At 47.2% G+C, this 18,855-nt stretch overlaps 1 protein-coding gene across 1 annotated transcript in view; it reads left to right on the top strand.

The window, feature by feature from the left end:
• Positions 1 to 18,855, top strand: part of CABLES1 (Cdk5 and Abl enzyme substrate 1) — a 132,008-nt gene that overhangs the window by 93,719 nt on the left and 19,434 nt on the right. The window contains exons 5-7 of the mRNA XM_021673892.2: positions 8,693 to 8,789; positions 9,991 to 10,147; positions 11,209 to 11,312. Coding sequence (XP_021529567.2) covers positions 8,693 to 8,789; positions 9,991 to 10,147; positions 11,209 to 11,312 — 358 coding nt within the window. The remainder of the gene's footprint in view (positions 1 to 8,692; positions 8,790 to 9,990; positions 10,148 to 11,208; positions 11,313 to 18,855) is intronic.

The following is an 18,855-nucleotide window of genomic DNA, read 5'->3' as shown; positions in this document are numbered from 1 at the left end:
ATTATGCCATTTTCTGGGAAGAGTCCCAGCCTTAAACCAGCCCCTTTTTCCTCAACTAACACTTGCCAAGGCCAGCCTGAATCTTTTTGCCTTTTATCCACATTAGTCATGGCCTTCTCTTTCCTAGTGTGGATTTGTGGTTTGGCTTGGCGACCCTCCGCTCACAAAATGAGTTGCAAGCAACTTTCTCAACTCTCCTAAAAGGCAGATCCCACTTGGTAAACAGCTTATCCAATGCCTCTATCCAAGACCACTGCTCCTCACCTCGCTTTCCAGCCTCTACCCATTGTGGGGTACTGTGCCACTGCCACGGGGCCAGGAGAGGGAAATCTGGGTGCTGCAAAGGAATTTATGAGTTTACATGTAGAGAGAGGGAAGGAATTGTGAAGAACAGTAACAGCTTAGGGGAAAGGTTCCTGGAGTCCTAATAAGGAAAGCGAAGTTCAGAGAAGAAGGTGAAATAATACAAACTTGACTTTTAAAATGTTGCTCAGGGTCAAGCCCAGACCAGGAAACCAAGAGAGAGACTCAACTTCCTCCTATTTCTTTACCCTCATACGCCCTCTGACCTTTTGCTCCTATGACCTGAGCTCTTGTTTTTGCTTTTGGACTGGTTCAGTTACATTATAGGCTCAGACAGCCTTGGGTAGGCTAATCTCCACATACTGCGTCAACAAAAAATGCATCCTGAGTTCCAGCTTGTCAGCCCAGGAGCTGCTCGAGCACAACCCACTGGTGAGTGAGAGACTGCAGGTGTCATATTGGGAGCCAGTCCTAGAATCGCCTCTGTGCATAAGGGAACCAGCACCAGCCACCAAGTGCTCCTTATTTCCTGAGACATGGACGTGGGTCGGTATTTCTCTACACGTGGATCTGAGCAGATGAAAGTAGGGGTGAACCTAGTAAACTTGGGATTGGAGGTTATGTGAAATCAGCAAACTAGATGATTCCAGCAAAAAGAGCTTCTGTGATGTGTGTGTAGGTTCACATCTCTTCAGGTAACCATCCTTGACTGTGTGATAGTCGTAGGGCTCGCTTACTACAGACGCATCAGAGACCACGTGATGAGGAAGATGGCTTCCCGTGGAGTTGCAAGGTGCCTCTAGGGATAGCAATTTAGGCATAGCAATTCCTCTATGAGCAGCAACTGTGCTCATAGGACTTCGATTTAAAATGTGTGATTTTTCATTGTCAACAGCTTCCACATGGTGTTTATGTCCTTAGCTTTTGGCATTGGGGGCATTCAGATGAGGTCATTCGCTTGGGTCCATTTCCTGAGTGCTGGTCATTTTGTGACACAGAGAACAGCCTCTTCTATTCTTAGAGCCTTCAAGCCTAAATGCTCCCTTCCTGGCTGCCGGCCCATGCCCCCTTCTTCCCCACCCACTTTCCCCAGAAAATTTTTTGTTGTGGAAAATTACACATTCATAAATTGTATTTCTTTCCTTACACCAAGCATATTCCCACATAGAGACAGACTCTGTCGTGATCTCATGGATGACTCATGCCATTATCCGGCTGTTTATGGGAGCTGCCTTTAGACAAAGATTTGGCTCTAAGCTCCGTTAAGACCCCTTCATTGTCTGCCAGTTGCCCTTGCAGAGGATGGCTTATCGGTGGAGTGCTGAGTGGGAGTGGGAAGGGACTTCTACACTAAAAGCTGCATTTGACTTCACTTTTCACCATCAACTATGGCCCCTGTTCATTGTCTCTGCACCTACCTTCTGCTTGATGTCAGCAAGCAGGCCTGCTCCAAGATGGCAGCTCCACTGTATCAGAAGGGGCAACAAACGGGACTCTTCAGCTAAGAGGAAGACTTGTCGTTGAGTTCCAGTGCATACGTCATCTCTTAATTAAAATTTAGCTCACAAGTGGTATTTCCTTTCCTAATCCAGCTTGCAGGCTTTGCTTTCGGTGCAGGAAATCTCTCACTCTTTATTCTTTTTGAAGGGTCTAGAAATTCTGTTAATATTTAATTGGCTTTTAAATTATTTACACATCAAAGTGTTCAACCTATTGTTGTCCTTTGAAGAGCTAGTGCCTAGTGGAGCTCCTGGCAGGTGTTCCACGGTCTTGGGCTTAGAGCACCAATAGAGAAAGGATAGTGGAGAGAAGTCAGGACCACTTCATCTTGGAAGCAGAAAGCCTTGGAACCTAGTTAATTGGAGCACACTTTTTTCATCTAGTTCCCAGGTATTAGATATTTAAATCTTACATCTTTTTTTTTTTTTTAAAGAGTACTATTAGTTCATTCATCCTGCTCCCTGAGGAAAGGGCCTTAGCTTGAACTTCTTGTTATCTCATAGGGAATCTTGTTTCCCATCAAAACCTATTCCATGCATTATGGCTCAGTGAGCAGCTGGCTGAGCCTCTGCCAGAAAGCCACAGAAGAGGAAACTCAAAATCATTTGCCTTTTGCAAAAGATGAAGTCCAGAGTTGGCCGTTTTATGATTAATAATAACCTAGGTATTCCCCGTTGGGCCCACGATATCAAGATTAGCCACCTGCTCTGATCAGATGACTCCACAGCTGTGCATGTGTGCTTTGTGCTGAAGAAACCAAAACTAAGGGGTCCAGGGGTTTCTAGCAGGGAAGTTACAGGCATTCAAGGAGAGCTGCGTTAAATTGATTTTGGTGCCATCCTATGAAGAAGGCACTTACACTCCCAAAATGAACCAACCTGTTTTTCTGCTCATTGCTTAAGGGTATAACTCCTGCTTGGCTGTCTCCTCAAATGCACTTTCATCTCCCATTTTAATCCCCTCCCATCTTCTGAGTCCCTCCCTTTTACCCCCTCCAGTCACTCCCACTCCCCCACCCCCATGGGCCAGTTTTAAATGTCAGCCTTTGTAAAAAATATATATATCTTTGTGCTGGATTTTCAGTGTGCTTGTTGCCTACAGCCTCTGCAGAAGTTCACAAACTTGCAGAGAATGTGAAAGCAGCTCCTCTAGGTACATATGTCTAAGCCACAGTGTTATCTGGGACTGTGGAGAGAAGGAATCACAACCTTGCATCGTCCACTGGTCCTTGCCAGTGGTTCACTTAGGGTATCCGAAGAAATGAGATCGTTTCCTATAACCTGACTAATAGCATTCACCTCTGAGTGAAAGCTGTAGTATTTAAACCTAATACACACTATTTTAGACAATATTCATGTGTAGTATTTGAACTTGCCTCTATGCCATTTTTTAAAGGAGGTGGAATGTAAATAAATTAGTAGAGCCAGGGGCAGTGGCTCATGTCTGTAATCCCAGCACTTTGGGAGAACGAGGAGGGCAGATCAACTGAGGTCAGCAGTTCAAGACCAGCCTGGCTAACACGGTGAAACCCCATCTCTACTAAAAACACAAAACTTAGCTGGGTGTGGTGGCAGGTACCTATAATCCCAGCTACTTGGGAGGTTGAGGCAGGAGAATCTCTTGAACCTGGGATGTGGAGGTTGCAGTGAGCAGAGATTGTGCCACTGTACTGGCAACAGCAGTGAAACTCTGTCTCAAAATTAAAAAATAAACTAGTATTTGAACAGTAGATGTGTCTGGGAAAAAATCTTCTGGCCTTTTCAGAGAAAGTGAAAAGTCCAACTTCAGTTTGCTTTAAATTACTTTCAGCTGCAGTTCTACAAGCCCTAACTCTGTTTCCTGGTGCTGGAGGGTTAATGCTGGCATTTCAGCCAAACAGATAGTTCAATTTTTATAGGCCATTTTAATGAGAATTCAGAACAATGATCTTAGAAAATACCAAGATTTCATCACTACTCCCCTGGGACTTCTGCTTCATTCTTTTTCACTGGAGTTTTTAAAAGATCCTTTTTGGGTGAATCTACGCCATTCAGAGTTCCTTTCTGCATGCAACTCCAACCTTCCCAGCTCCTGAAAGAGAGGGACAGCAAAGACCATGGGCCTCACCTGCTTTTCACTCACACATAAAGACGGAGCAGTTCCTGAGCTGTTACACTACTACCTGGCATAATGTGAAATTGCTGTTTACAGGGTCAAATATGACTGAAGCAATTACATGTTTCCCGTTAATATCAGAAAGAGTCCAGCAACATTGATCAGAGCCCTTAGCTAAGAAGAATCAACCCAGAAAACTTTGTCAACCTCTCTGTAAAAGATGTATATTTTTTTCTTTTTTGAGATGGAGTTTTGCTTCTGTTACCCAGGCTGGAGTGCAATGGTGCCAATCTCGGCTCACTGCAACCTCCACCTTCCGGGTTCAAGCGATTCTCCTGCCTCAGACTCCCAAGTAGCTGGGATTACAGGCATGCATCACCACACCTGGCTAATTTTGTATTTTTAGTAGAAACTAAAAATGGGTTTCTCCATGTTGGTCGGGCTGGTCTCGAACTCCCAACTTTTGGTGATCTGCCTGCCTTGGCCTCCCAAAGTGCCGGGACTACAGGAATATGTTATCATGCCCGGCCAGAAGATGTATTTTTTTAAGACCCTGAGAATCTTAACATACACAAATTCAAAAGCTATGAGAAGAAACTGACATTGTTAGAAGTGGCTTAAATGAGATCTGTTTTGTTTTCTGTGAACGACTGTGCACACTTCTGTACGCTTGTGCTCTTAATTCAAGCCCACCAAAATGGTAGTCTTGAAGTTAGTGATAACCTCTCCCTGAATCCGAGAGAGGAAAAACATGGAAAAGTTGCCCTCCGCCATCACGAAGCTGTCAGTGCTTTAGAGCTGTGATGATATTTATTACTGTTTCAGCGAAGTTTTGAGTGTGAGTAGCTTTGGCGTACACCTCATTTCTCCTTTTTAAATCTACTTAATATGAACTCTGAGCCCCTCTTCTACAAGGCTGAGGGGAAATGGAGACTCTCTTTTCACCGGGCATCCCTCCCTCCCCCTCTCCAGTATTGTGCAGAGAAGGGCCTGGAACCTACTGTGATGCCCAGGCTTTGGGGAACACACACTGGTTATTGTTCCTTTGGTTGCCCTGGCACTGCCAGAACTCTGTCATACCCACCCTGTGACCCCTCCAGGCAAAAAGATCTGCTGCTCTGTACCAGGTGTGAGTTATCAATCTTTATCATGGTGGGGAGCCCCATTCTCAGGGTGCCGATGGTGCAGGACATGGATCCCCTTTGATTGTGCACCCCATGGTCATCATTTTCCTCCCGACTTAGATGAATCCGCACTGCTGCTCCATCTGCAGGGGCCTGTAATGTCAACATCCCCAGAGGCAATAGGCAGAAAATAGGCCACTCTTGGGAAGAAAACTGGGAGACCAAATCCAAGTCACTGCATATCTGTGACTATATTATCTTGCCAAGGAACTTATTAAGGATAGCCAAAGTCCTGCCAAGGAAGCACTGGGTCTTAGTAGTCAGTAGCCACATGTGGCCATTCACATTAAATTCATTAAGATTAAATAAAATTAAAAATTCAGATTCTCAGTCAAGTGGTCACATTTCAAGCACTCAGTTGCGACACACAACCATTGTACGGGACAAGGTAGATAGGGAGCATCTCCCTCATCACAGGACGCTCTGTCGTGTGGCGCTGGTCTGTAGCGAGCCTCACGTGTCTCCAGTAGCAGTTGAGGGTGGCCCCGCTATTCTTGCTTATTTTCTTACTTGGCTTGGCCTTAGTGATTTAGAAAGTAGAATGACGTAAGTAGAAAGGCAGGGGGAAGTGGTGACTATAGTGAGTCACGATATTTCTCAAGGGACCAGTTCTATGGGTAGGGTTGGTGGAGACTTGCCCGTCTTTCGTGTGGTCCCAAGTATCGTTGAGACACTTGGACAATCCACGGGGTCTAAGAATCCCTGTTTCTTTAAGTGGGTTTGGGTTTTATCTCATGGAATGGAATCTTGGACTTTCTATGAGCATATAAGAATATTTTTTGTGAGGGCTTCATTTCCTTTGGAGGAAGCGCCAAGAAGGAGAGTGTGGAAGAGGCACGGCTGGTTTGGTTCTGTTAACTGTGATGTGTGATATGCACATTTGGTGGCAGGCAGACAGCTGGCCAGGACAAGGCTGCCGCGGGGAAGCATTGAGCCTGTGAGCAAATTGAAGACAGATGAAAATGGGCACAGTGGAAAATCACCCATGTTTCATGCCCTCTGTATGTACCAGTACCGGCGAGACAGCAAAGAGCCACACTAGCTCTCAGTAAAAGTTCATTATATATCAGATGTTGTATAGACAGGATATGAAAATGGACTGAGACTCTGCCCCTGCCTGCAGCCAGCGCTCTGTCTGAGAGCCCTCTCAGTATAGGCTTGCTGGAATTCTCCTTATTTCCCTTGGCCTACTCAATCCATAGAGATATTTCCTACTTCTCTATTAATTTCAACCCTAAGTAACGTTCTTCATCTGGCAAAATGGAAACAAAGAGAAAATTGTTTGGGAGTTGGGAATTCGGAGACCATGCTTGCTGGGTTTGGCTCTGGAAAGGTAGGAAGCCCGTGGAACTGAGCTGTTGGTCCTTGAATGAAAGGGAAGACGCTGCTATTTTTGTCCTGTTCTGCGTGTGGTCAGTCCCCTCCCTCCCTACCCACCAAAGGTGTTTTTGCCTTATTGCTTTGTTCACATTTTTGCTTTGTAAGCACTTCCGTATACCAGTGCCCCGATGCATTCGTCATCTCCATCCTTAATTGCTTTAAGAAGCCTTTTGAGAATCGCCGTGGGTTGCCTGCAGAGCAGGTGCAGCAGTAGGGCAGACAGTCTTGGCATGAGCAGAGTTGATTGTTGGCTTTCTTCTGCATGACTTTGGTGTCAATTCTGAAAGGGACTCCAGAAATGTTTTGTTTTGAGTGTGGCACTACCATGGCCTCCCAGGAAGCCCGCGGTGAAAATGCAGCACTTACTGGCCGCAGAAGGTCTGGGCATTTGTTATTAATCAGACTCCACATTTTAGGTAGGATAAGGGCTCATTCAGGTAATGCCCAGAGACTAGGATGATGGCTCAACAGAATCAGAGCATCCCTGTTTTTTTCTATATTTGGGGATAGCTTTTTCCCCTTCTCTTCTCGCCACTCACTTGGCTCCCTCTTCTCTTCTTACCTGATGACTTTGTCTTTGGCTGGGAGCAGTTTGCCTCTGCCTTGTATTTGTTCTTGCAGAGGTTGTAAGAGATGGCCCCTGAATATGGTCCCTCCATCCAGGCCACACAGCAAGTATGTTGTGGGTCTGAGGTGGCTTTGACTAACAGGTACTGGGTGTCAGAGAGAGAGAATGTGAACCCGGTCATTCCCAAACATGGCTGTAGTTTAGAATCACCTGGGGAGTGTTTAAAACTCCTGATGTCCATGTCACACCCCATGCCAACTATCTGGGGGTGGGAACCAGATAACAGTTTGTCAGAGATCCCCAGGTAATTCTGATATGTGGCAAAATTTAAAAATTACTGTAGGGGAAGAGTATGGTCCTTTGAGATGTGAGCAGTTAACACCTGAGCAGAATCACAGTGAGTTCATCTTGCATCTCCATGGCAATGTGATGTACTAGAAATGACATCAGATGAACTCCTCTCCAGCCAACTATCCTGGTGACCTTGACAATCTCCCAAGGGCTTCAGTTTCCTTCTCTGTAAAATTGGATCAAAATAGTGGTACCTTTCTCATAGGGTCATCTTAAAGAACCAAAGAAATGTTGTGTGAGTCTTTGGAAATAGTAAAGTGCTAAATAAATGCTTGTTGGCCAGGCACAGTAGCTCACACCTGTAATCTCAGCACTTTAGGAGGCCAAGATGGGAGGATGGCTGGAGCCCAAGAGTTTGAGGCTACAGTGAGCCATGATCACACCACTGTACTCCCTAATAAGCAACAGAGCAAGACTTTGTCCCTGAGTGAATGAACGAATGAATGAATGCTTGTTATTACTAGAGATTATTCTTTTATTAAAAGATGCTCATTTTCTACGTGGTCTGGCAAGGTAGTAGAGGTAACTACTGTGGCATTAATTTTTCAATCACCAACAATAAACCCAGTAGCTGTTTAGGATAAGAATTTATTTCTCCTAAGAAAGGGGAGTGGCAAAGAGAGGTGGTCTCATGCAGCATTAGAAAGAGCCCAGGCTGGGCACAGTGGCTCACACCTGTAATCCCAGCACTTCAGGAGGCCAAGATGGGTGGATCACCTGAGCTCAAGAGTTCGAGACCAGCCTGGCCAACATGGTGAAATCCTGTCTCTACTAAAAATACAAAAAATTAGCCAAGCATGGTGGCATGTGCCTATATCCCAGCTACTCGGGAGGCTGAGGCAGAAGAATCACTTGAACCTGGGAGGTGTAAGTTGCAGTGAGCCAAGATTGTGCCATTACACTCCAGCCTGGGCAACAAGAGTGAAATTCTGTCTCAAAAAAGAAAAGAAAAAGAACCCAACAGCTAGATCCCAGCAAACTGTGATCCCACAATGCTTAGGGAATGCTCGCTGGCCTCGTATTCATTGGCCATCTCTGGGAACATAGTGGGCCTCGTGGAAGAGGGAGGGATGTCTGTAAACCATCAGCTTCATCTTCAGTCTTCTGTTCAGTTGGATTTCATTTATGTCAAAGTGGTTGAAACAAGGCATCACTGGTAAGCCCCCGAGGAGGGACAAAGGGCTGTCCCATCTACCAGGACTCACCTGGTCATTATCATCAGTGTGACCATGTTGTCTCAGGCAGTAAGCATCCTCATGGCTTCTTGGGGTGCACACAAAAGCATTTTTTTTCCTCTGGCTTGTCCTCCCAGGGACTTGAAGTTGGATGGAGGAAGACAATCAGCTGGCGCAGTGAGTTTGAAAGAGATCATTGGTCTGGAAGGTGTGGAGCTGGGTGCTGATGGGAAGGTAAGGCTGCCAGGCCACCAGTCACCAAGTTGTGCTGAAGGCTCAAGGGTCAGGAAGCAGAGGAGGGGGGCAGCCCACAAGCCTCTCTCGAGGTGGAGGACTCAAGATCTGGGGCAGATTCCCAGGCATGTCATGCCAGCCTGCCCGGCTCCCCTAATGTGCAGCCAGTGATTGAGCAGCAGCATGGTGGGAGTTCCCACAGCACGTGGATTTCTCTGCCAGTGCTGTTTACAGCTGAATGTGCTGTTATGAGTACCTCACACACATAGGCAAGTCTATAGGGATGGAATGACGAGCGGATTGAACATCAATTAACTGGTGGTGTCAGCAAGCAATAAAGCAATATTCAGGCTACGAAAAAGTGTCATAGCTTCCCATGGTCCCAGGAAGCTAAGAGTCCCTTAGTCTTGCACTGTGACCATGGAGCAGCATGGCGGTCATATTCTTCTTCCATCAACATGCAACGAGCTTTGGGGTCGAAGTCTCAGGAGTGACAGGTTAAAAGATGACCCTGCCCTTTTTGCAGAGTCCAGACAGTCCTCATCAACCCTTCCAAAATCCATTTATGGCAATGATGCAAGTGTTTCTTGGGCAATCTGTCCCAGGGTAGTTTGCAGATGAGGCTGCTGGGAGCTCAAGGTGTAGATAGGGTGCATGCGAGGTGCTTGCCTGGGCAGGTGAAAAGCAATGCACTTGCTCTGTTCACCCCTAATGAGGGAGTATTCCCATAGGAGCCAGGGAGGATGGGATAGAGTGGAGGGTCATATGCAGTGTCTGCCAGAGGAGCATGGTAGGAGGCCACGGCCCTCACTAGGGACTCTTGGGGCCTGAAGTGTTCTGGGATTCCGCACTTAATAGATTATAAAAAGCAGTGCAGCGTGTGCCTCGTGGATAACACAATACCCCAGCAGGTTCTGAGATAGTACCTTATTGTCAGTTACATTCATATTTCTGCCACGTAATAGGAATCATCAGATCAAGTGGGATAAATTAAAACTACACATAGCCTTAGGTCAGTTCAGGTTGGGTGTTGGCACCAATGCGTGCCAAAACGAATTTCATTTTTCAGATCTCATTGGATTTCAGAATTGCAAATAGGAGAAAGTGGGCCTGAATTGGGTGACAACTGTAACTTGATCAGAATGCAGAGCTAGCAATGCCTGGGAATAAACACTGGCCTGTTTTTGTCTTCACCTTTTAGACTGTTTCCTATACCCAATTTCTGTTACCCACAAATGCCTTTGGAGCCCGGAGAAATACCATAGACTCCACCTCCTCTTTCTCCCAGTTCCGTAACCTGAGCCACCGCAGCCTCTCCATAGGCCGGGCAAGCGGCACCCAGGGGAGCCTCGACACAGGTAACCTTGGCCTGGTTGGGTCTGGTAGCTCATGGTGGGAGGAGCCTCCGTTTACATGGGGATTACATAGTGCAGACTGGAGGACAGGCCCACAAGTGATGTGACTTTTAGGAAAGGCTGATCTCAGGCCTTGCAGGCCCACAATCAAGCCACAGGTGATCCCTCTCTAATCAGACGCTCCAATCACTGACCGCCTGAGCTTCCAGCTGGAGAAATCCCAAGGCCATGCACACCATGCAAAGATGGCTGCGTTTCCCAGCTTCTGTGACAACTCAGCTCCTCTCAACCATGACCTTGTTCTGTCCTATATTTTCATGGTGCTCAGTTCGGAATTAAAAAAAAAAAATCTGGGCTCTGAAGTGTAGGTTTGAGTGTGAGAGTTTCCTTTGTGCCTGTCCTAGTGGGTGAACCGAGTTGGCAGCTGAAGGAAGACTTGCATGCTGCCAGCTTTGCTGATCAAACCTTTGTAAGAACTGACACATGGAGAAAACGCTTTAGGAAGCAGGGCTATTTCTACTCTCAGGGAAATTCCAGATGAATGTGCAGTTCCCTAGGTCTGCCCAAGTGCTGAGTTCTGAAGCCCTGCCCTAGCGTTCCGGCCACCTCTATTGCTCACAGCTGTGCCTTGGTGGCCGCTCTGATTTGTATTCATACAGACACAATAGCCTGCCTGGAAGTATTCGCACCAAATCATGCTGCACAGGCGTCTCTGAATATCATCTGCAAGTCTGAAAAATGAACCTCTTCGGGGCCACACTCTGAGAGTGCCCTCTGCATCTTGCATGCTGTGTGAAGCTTTTGCTCCTCTGGCTCAGGGAGATTAATACATAATTTTCTAAAATGATAAGAAATGTCAGGATGTTGGAATTTGGTGAACCCTTTTGAAAGAATTTACTTGATTGGTGTGAGGAGACGTCTAATAAAAGTCAGTGAGGGCTGTGACGCTGAGCTAAGTGCCCTAAAGCCAGCCTTGCTTCAGTCCAGCTTTACGTGGCATTCTCTCTGCTGGGGAGGGTCCGGAGCCGCTAATCATCATTTTGCATTTTGCATGTGATATTCAGGTAGCGACCTGGGAGACTTTATGGACTATGACCCAAATCTCTTGGATGACCCCCAGTGGCCTTGTGGCAAGCACAAACGCGTTCTGATCTTCCCTTCCTACATGGTGAGTAGCATGGGATGGGGGCTGCATTTGCCTCACCCCCTCAGCTGCCCGGCATGGCTTGGAGGTGGCTGGGGGCTTGTTCAAAGACTACTCTGCCTGGGGGGCCTTCCTGAGGAGCTCCCCAGTGTGGGTGCCTATGGAAGGACCAGCATTGCCTCTTGTCCAGAATCCTGCTGGCCGCCTGGCCTGCAGACACCACTTTCAGGGTGCTTGTGAAGGTTGGGCTGCCAGTATCCACAAAGTCACCAGCCCAGACTGGGGGACACTCTCCTCTGAAGGGGGATGTCCGAGCTTTTACCTCCACAGACCCCAGTGGGGAGGACCAGGCCCATCCCTGGAGTGCTGAGTTCAAGTTCAGCTCTGTTTGGAGCTCCTCAGTGGCTGCCGGCCTACATGTGCACACTGAGCAAACATTTGGCCCCAGGCTGGGGATGACAGAATTGTCTCCTGGGAAAGCGAAAGTAGGACACTGTGGGTGTTACATGCAAAACCTTTCTCTGCTGTTTCTATTTCATGGACTCTTCCTGTTTTTCCCTGTGTGTAATTTTGGTTTCTGCTCTCGGCTCACCACCGTTTCCCACCACCAAGGGCTGCCGTCTCCTCTGCAGACACCAGAGGGGCCTGGCAGGGCCCTGGGTGCTTTCTCTGGGCCGACTCTCCCTGACTCTTGCGGCAAGCAGAGCCCTGGCTGCTGTGGGAGGAGGGGGAGCTGCACTTCCAGAACAGTCGATTGGCCAGGCCTGCCATACACAGCATCGGTGGGAGATATCCACCCAGAATGCCCCACCGCCTCCCAGCCTTTTGCATGTCAGCATCTGTCCTCGTGTACTTCGGCACATAGTTAAGTGGTCATTCTCATATGCCACATGGTGCCAGGATGCATTTAGTCATTGGAGAACGCATTCAAGTCAAAGGCATGTAGTTCAAAATTGCCCCAACTCCTAACACAGAAAGCAAAACTAGAGAATGTGCAGTTACTTTTCTTCCACTCTGTGACCTGTTTAGTTAAAAAACCAGGGCATATTCATCTTTGGCAGAGGCTAGCATGTAATAAGTGTTCAATAAATGACCAGAATGATTGCCCTGATGTCAAAGAGGGAGCAACTTGTGTAAGAATAAGGATGCTTTCTGTGGTTCACTGCTTTATTTATTAAAATTCACTTTCTTTATTAAGTAACGTGGGCAGGAAACTGGATCAGGGAGTCTGAATGAAGCTCTCCTCGTTGATAGACGGGCAATGGGGATATCGAGGCTAGAACTCCTGGCTTGGGGCTCTTTTCACATTGCCCAGCCCAGCAGTCAGCCCCAGAACTGCTGATCTGGGGGTTGGACATGAAGACCATTCTTTGGGCCAGCAGTGTAGCAGATTGCTAGGTAACCAAGATAATAGGAAGGTGCACTATTTCTGATGGATGCTGGCGGGGAGCTCTCCTACAGACACATTATGCCTGGTGATAATGCTGACTTCTCCCATTATAGGCCTGGTGTCGGGCTGGTGCCAGATCTGATCTTTTTTTCTTTAAATGATTTCACTATGAGCCTTGAGGTTCCAGGCCACAGTATGTGTGTATGTGCATTTGCACGTACACACATACAACTTTTCCTCCTCAGACTGTGCTAGACTTGCCAAGTCAGCGTGTATGTCCTGCCCTCCTCATTTGATATCTCCAGTTGGATCGTTTTTCATTTCGCCGCATTGGTTCTGCAGTCAGTGCTCCCGGGAATAGTCCGAGCTTTAGAGAATGGAATTGCGCATGGACGGTATTTTCCTGGTCAGCTCCCAGAGACCTCTGTTTCCTATTCTAGCCACAGATGTTGGCACTTTGATAAAATGTGGGAAATCCACGTTTCAGAGTTCTCGTCTAAGTTCTTGACAGTGTGTGGTGTATTACAAAGGGCCTCAACCCAGCTCCCGGGAGACTTCCTTCCTAGAAGCCAACATGGGTTACAGGCCATTTCTCATGCACTTGCATTGAACTTGTAGGAGTCAGAGGGGACCAGTTGTGGGGGGCTGGGGTGTTTGCTTTATTTTTGTGTGTTGGGGAACAGGTATAGAATTCGCCTGTCAACAAATATTGATTGAGGCCTTATTATGATCCAGGCTTCCTTACCCAGTGGAGAACTAACCAGCCACAAACCCTGTTCTCCTTCACCTTGGAGAGAATGGGAAATCAGAGAGTAAACAGTAGACAGGAAGACAGATCACCATAGTCATGAGGAAGGAATCATCTTGGAAAAGCAGCAGGAGGCCAGGTGCAGTGGCTCACGCATATAATGCCAGCACTTTAGGAGGCCAAATCAACTGAGGTCAGGAGTTTGAGACCATCCTGGCCAACATGGTGAAACCTCCTCTCTACTGAAAATACAAAATTTAGCTGGGTGTGGTGGTGTGCACCTGTAGTCCCAGCTACTGGGGAGGCTGAGGTGGGAGAATCATTTGAACCCAGTAGGCGGAGGCTACAGTGAGCTGAGATTGAGCCACTGCACTCCAGCCTGGGCAGCAAAGCAAGACCCTGTCTCAAAAAAAAAAAAAAAAAAAAAAGAGACAGGAAATGATGGAGGGGTTGGAGGTGGACCCTAGGGGATAGGCCTCCAGGAAGACTTCCCCGAGGAGTGGCATTAAAGCAAGCACTGAGGGGTGAGGAGGCGGCCCCACTAGGCTTTGGTAGGGACAGCCCAGTGGAAAGACCCCAAAATATGAAGGGGGTTGGTTTTGCATAAAATGAATATTTCTAAGTGTAAAGTCATTGCCCTTCCCTCTACACACACACAGGCAGCAGGCAGAGCCCCCAGATGATGATGCTGACAAACCCTCCCTGCCCCAGGTGCAGGGAGCTGGTGCTGAAATAGGCCCTGGCTCCTTTGAGCCAGGTTGTAAAACACCCTCTTTGAGGGCCTGGGCACATTTGGCCACTAGGCTGGTGTGGGGAATCTCTGCCCAAACAGAGGGCAGATTCCCTCCTGGGTGGCAGGGCACCCCCCCCCGCAGTGGATGTCAGGCCTAGGAAGCCTGGCACCACCCACCCACCTGTGAGGTTTCTCCAGAGCTTCCTGCAACACCTCTGCTCGGTGATTGGGGAAGAAGCAGGCTTGCGGGTCACAGGCCAATTGTCTATGTGGAGCCGCTCACCTCCCTTAATATCAGCCCCCAAGGCCCTGGGGTCCTGCTGCCTGTCCTATCTTCCTTGGGCCCCCAGGGCAGCCCAGTGCGGCCAGCCCAGCGGAGGCACCCATCTGAAATCCTAGGACTGTCCTCCAGTGTTTTGGGATGTCCTGTTCCTGTGGAAATCAGGCTCTGAGACGCTCACATAGCCTCTGCTGAATCAAGCAGCTCTCAAATTGATGAGCTAATCCTTTCAGCCATCAAATCCTGCTGCAGCCGCTAAAAGGAGTAATTTACAGACAATCAGAGGCACTTGTTTCTTTGAAGTGCATTTCTAAGAATTTTGTAACCACCCCTCTCTCTGATCCAGATATAGAGCATAGAGCATTTCTATCCCTGCAGAAAGTTCTCCTCCCCATCCCACTCTTCCCATCTCCTTCCCGCCAAGGCAATTGCTGTTCTCAGTTGTCACCATAGATTAGTTTTACCTGTTCTGAAACTTCATGTAAATAGGATTATGGCATATACTTTTTCGGGGTCCATCTTCTTTCCTACAACTTAACATGTGAGATTTCCCCATGTTACGTGTATCAGTATATATATATTTTTAATTGCTGAGTGGGCTGGGTGCGGTGGCTCATGCCTGTAATTCCAACACTTTGGGAGGACGAGGTGGGTGGATCACTTCAGGCCAGGAGTTTGAGATCAGCCTGGCTAACATGGTGAAACCTCATCTCTACTAAAAATACAAAAATTAGCTGAGCATAGTGGCAGGCGCCTGTAATCCCAGCTGAGGTGGGATAATCATTTGAACCAGGAGGTAGAGGTTGCAGTGAGCTGAGATCACACTGTTCACTCTAGCCTAGGTGACAAGCAAAACTCTGTCTCAAAAACAAACAAACAAAAATTGCTGAGTGGTAGGTATAAGATGTAGCACAGTTTGTTTATCCCGTCTCCTGTTGCTAGACGTTTGTTCACGCAGCTGCCATCAGTGTTCTTGTGCATGTCTTTTTGTGGAAATACTTTTTCATTTCTCTTAGGGTAAATACCTAGGAGCAGGATTTCTGAGTCCTAGTGTAGGTGATATTAACCAGCCATGATGTAGCTGAATGTTTATCCTTGTGCGTGTGTGTCCTAAGTGTAGTATGAAAAGGCCCCTCGTCACCACAGTCAGGACATGTCTTAGAGTGCAAAGCTTCCAGAGGTGAAGCCTGTCAACAGAGTGCAAATGACACCCTTTTCAAATTAGCCTTGTACCCATATCTGTATTTTTAAACTTTGATCCGTGTAAGTCATTCTCACTATTATCTACTATGTAAGGGTAAGGGTGAGATTTTGAACTTAAAAAAAACAATTCCGGGCCAGACGTTGTGGCTCACGCCTGTAATCTCAGCACTTTGGGAGGCTGAGGCGGGTGGATCACCTGAGGTCGAGAGTTCAAGACCAGCCTGGCCAACATGGTGAAACTCCGTCTTTACTAAAAATACAAAAAAATTAGCCAGGCATGGTGGTCCTGTAATCCCGGCTACTCAGGAGGTTGAGGCAGGAGAATCGCTTGAACCAGGAGGCAGAAATTGTAGTAAGCTGAGATCATGCCACTGCACTTCAGTCTGGGTGACGAGAGCGAAACTCTGTCTCAAAAAAAAAAAAAATTACTGGGACAGGTGTGCAAAACAAATTTCAGCTGGCCCAGTGCTTTTGTCTTCAAGTTTCTAGAAGGTGACCACAAAACAGGAGAGCATGTTGAGCTGCTTGGCTGCCTGCAGACTCTTGCCGGCGATGGTGTGTCTCAGAGGGAGGGCGGATGCTCCCAGCTCTCTGCACTGCTTGGCACATAATTAAAGCTTCACTCAAGAGTGGTTATTTATCATTAGAACCTGGCAGGCCAGGTCGGTAGTGGGTTTTTGTGTTTTTTCCCCCTGTTTGTGGGTGTGGAAAGCAATTAAAAGGAGAAAGTGGGAGAGCTGAGATAATGCAAACAAAATTCAGTTACCTGAATGGATTTCTGGATTCTTTTCCTCTCTAAGAAATCCGTCTTGCACCACATTCACATCAAAAACCGACAAACATCGTTTATGATACATGTAAGCATATAAATCTCAAGAGAAACCCCTCGGATTGATCTCCATGATAAAGTGCCTGGTTTTTATTTACCGAATATTATAATCTAAGTACTTGTAGAGAAAGCCCTCCCGCTACCCTCACGTCTCCCCGGTGTTGGGGGAATATCTCTTAGAACTTAATTTTTCAGTACAGCATGAAATACTGAGCAGTGGGAAGTAATTGACTCAATAAAAGAAAAACTGACTCAGCCTTCCATGAAGTAGGTGATTAGACTCTGCCCACCCCGTGATAGAGATAGATATATTATAAATATATATTTATAAATATATAAATCATAATATAATTTTTATATATTTATTATATTTATATATGATATATATATTTCATTAAAAGTTGCCTGGGTGGTTTAGGCACTTCTTACCTGTCTGCAGGGTGGATTTGTTGGGAAGCTAAAGCAGCGTGAGTTGCTCCTCCCTTGCAAGACCCTTTCCAAGGCCTCAGGTTTCAAGGTGACTGAGGCTTATTTAGTTGTGGGGAGAGGCCCTCTTTAAGAAAATGTCACATCACATTAGAAGCATAGGTGCGTGGCACTTCCCTATTGAGGCACTTCCTGGGGCTTGAAGGGCTCAGTCAGGGGCACAGGCCTGGGCAGTAGCTGAGGAGCGTCCTGCCAGCTTGAGGTGTAAGTGTTCACATCAAGTGCCTGAAATGCCTTATTGTGCCTAGATTGTGCCACTGTACTCCAGCCTGCGTGATAAGGGCTAGACTCTGTCTCAAAAAAAAAACCCAAAAACTGATACAAAGGGAGGGTTGTTTTGGGTGTGGGTTTTGGTTTTTTGTCTATGTTGTTGTTGTTAACAGCACTATTAGAATTCCAGCACCATACAATTCACTTTAAAGCCTCCTTTACAATTTATTTTTTTCTTGTAAAACTAATACAAGGCAGCAGTGGCTCACGCCTGTAATCCCAGCACTTTGGGAAGCTGAGGCGGGCGGATTACCTGAGGTCAGGAGTTTGAGACCAGCCTAGCCAACATGGCGAAACCTCGTTTCTACGAAAAAAATACAAAAATTAGCCAGGTGTGATGGCAGGCACCTGTAGTCCCAGTTACTCAGGAGGCTGAGGCAGGAGAATCACTTGAAACCAGGAGGTGGAGGTTGCAGTGAGCTGAGATTGCACCACTGCACTCCAGCCTGGGTGACAAGAACAAGACTCAGTCTCAAAAAAAAAAAAGAAAAGAAAAACTAATACAAAACGAAATATGAGTTTGACATTTTACCCAATATATTGCAGCATCTGCTCTCTACGGATTTGTCCCAGATCTTTGACAATCACTTCGTGATTTTGAACATGACATTCCACACACAGTTTGGCTCATGCTCTGCAGCCAGTGTTTCAGCAGCTTGTGTTTAGAGGTGCATGCACATACTCTCTGGGTGTGGGTGAACTCAGGGCCAGTCACCTGGTGTCATCTCAAGTGCATGGAGACACTACTGCAGGAGTTCTGAAATACCTGACACTGAACGTGCTCTGAGCCACCCAGAGAATCCCCATGGCCATGTAAACCTGAAGCAGAGGCAGCTTTTCCTCCTGTGTTCCTCTCCATGTGCAAACCCTTTCAGTTCAGTGGGAGGGAGAGTTGATCCAGGATTCGGTATTTTGAATTCGACGGGTAGAAATAGCAACAAATGCAGCCCCAGGCTGCGTAGGCTACCCACTTATTTCCATCGTTTCCTTGTGATTTACTGTCTCTTAGGGAAAGGATTAAATGCCTAGAACAGCTGAAATGCCCATCTGTTGGTGGTTAGATTTAGTCGAGGGCCACTGTGCTGCTTAATTACCTTAACAAGCACAGAACATCTGCTTTCCAGTGCCCAGCTGAGCCCGAACGCCTATATACAAGTGTGGCCAAAGCAGAAGAGCGAGCCTGGTTTCACTGTGGCTGTTTGCTCTGGAAGGAGCTGTCCGGATCATTTCCCTGTATCCCTCCTTCCTCTCACTGGCATGGCGTGGAGTCAAGGCTTGCAGAGGCTGCGTACCTGCCCCAGGTCTTGCAGCTAGCTCCTGGGGTACAGACAGCAGTAGGAATGCCTGTGGGTCAGGGGAGAACAGTAGCACAGTGTACGGCAAGCTCACATCTGCTTAGAACTGCTTGTAAGAATTCCTGGGGAGATGCGGAAGACAGGAGAGTAGGAAATGAAGGAGGCTGGAGCTTTATCATGCCCTGGAGTGGAAGTACCTTTTCTGTTGTTTCTGTTGGAATCAGACCAGCCACCTGTCTGCTCTGAGCCCCACACTGTTCTCCAGGAGTGTTGCTGGGCTGTGTGCACCCCCCATCCTCTCCCGTTATATCCAACTCACCCGAGAGGCCTTCA

This window comes from Aotus nancymaae, unplaced genomic scaffold (assembly GCF_030222135.1).
Source record: "Aotus nancymaae isolate 86718 unplaced genomic scaffold, 86718_ANA_hifiasm-v0.15.2.pri h1tg000020l, whole genome shotgun sequence".
Lineage (NCBI taxonomy): Eukaryota > Metazoa > Chordata > Mammalia > Primates > Aotidae > Aotus > Aotus nancymaae.
The sequence above is the reverse complement of the archived record's forward strand: the minus strand, read 5'-3'. Positions and strand labels throughout refer to the sequence as shown.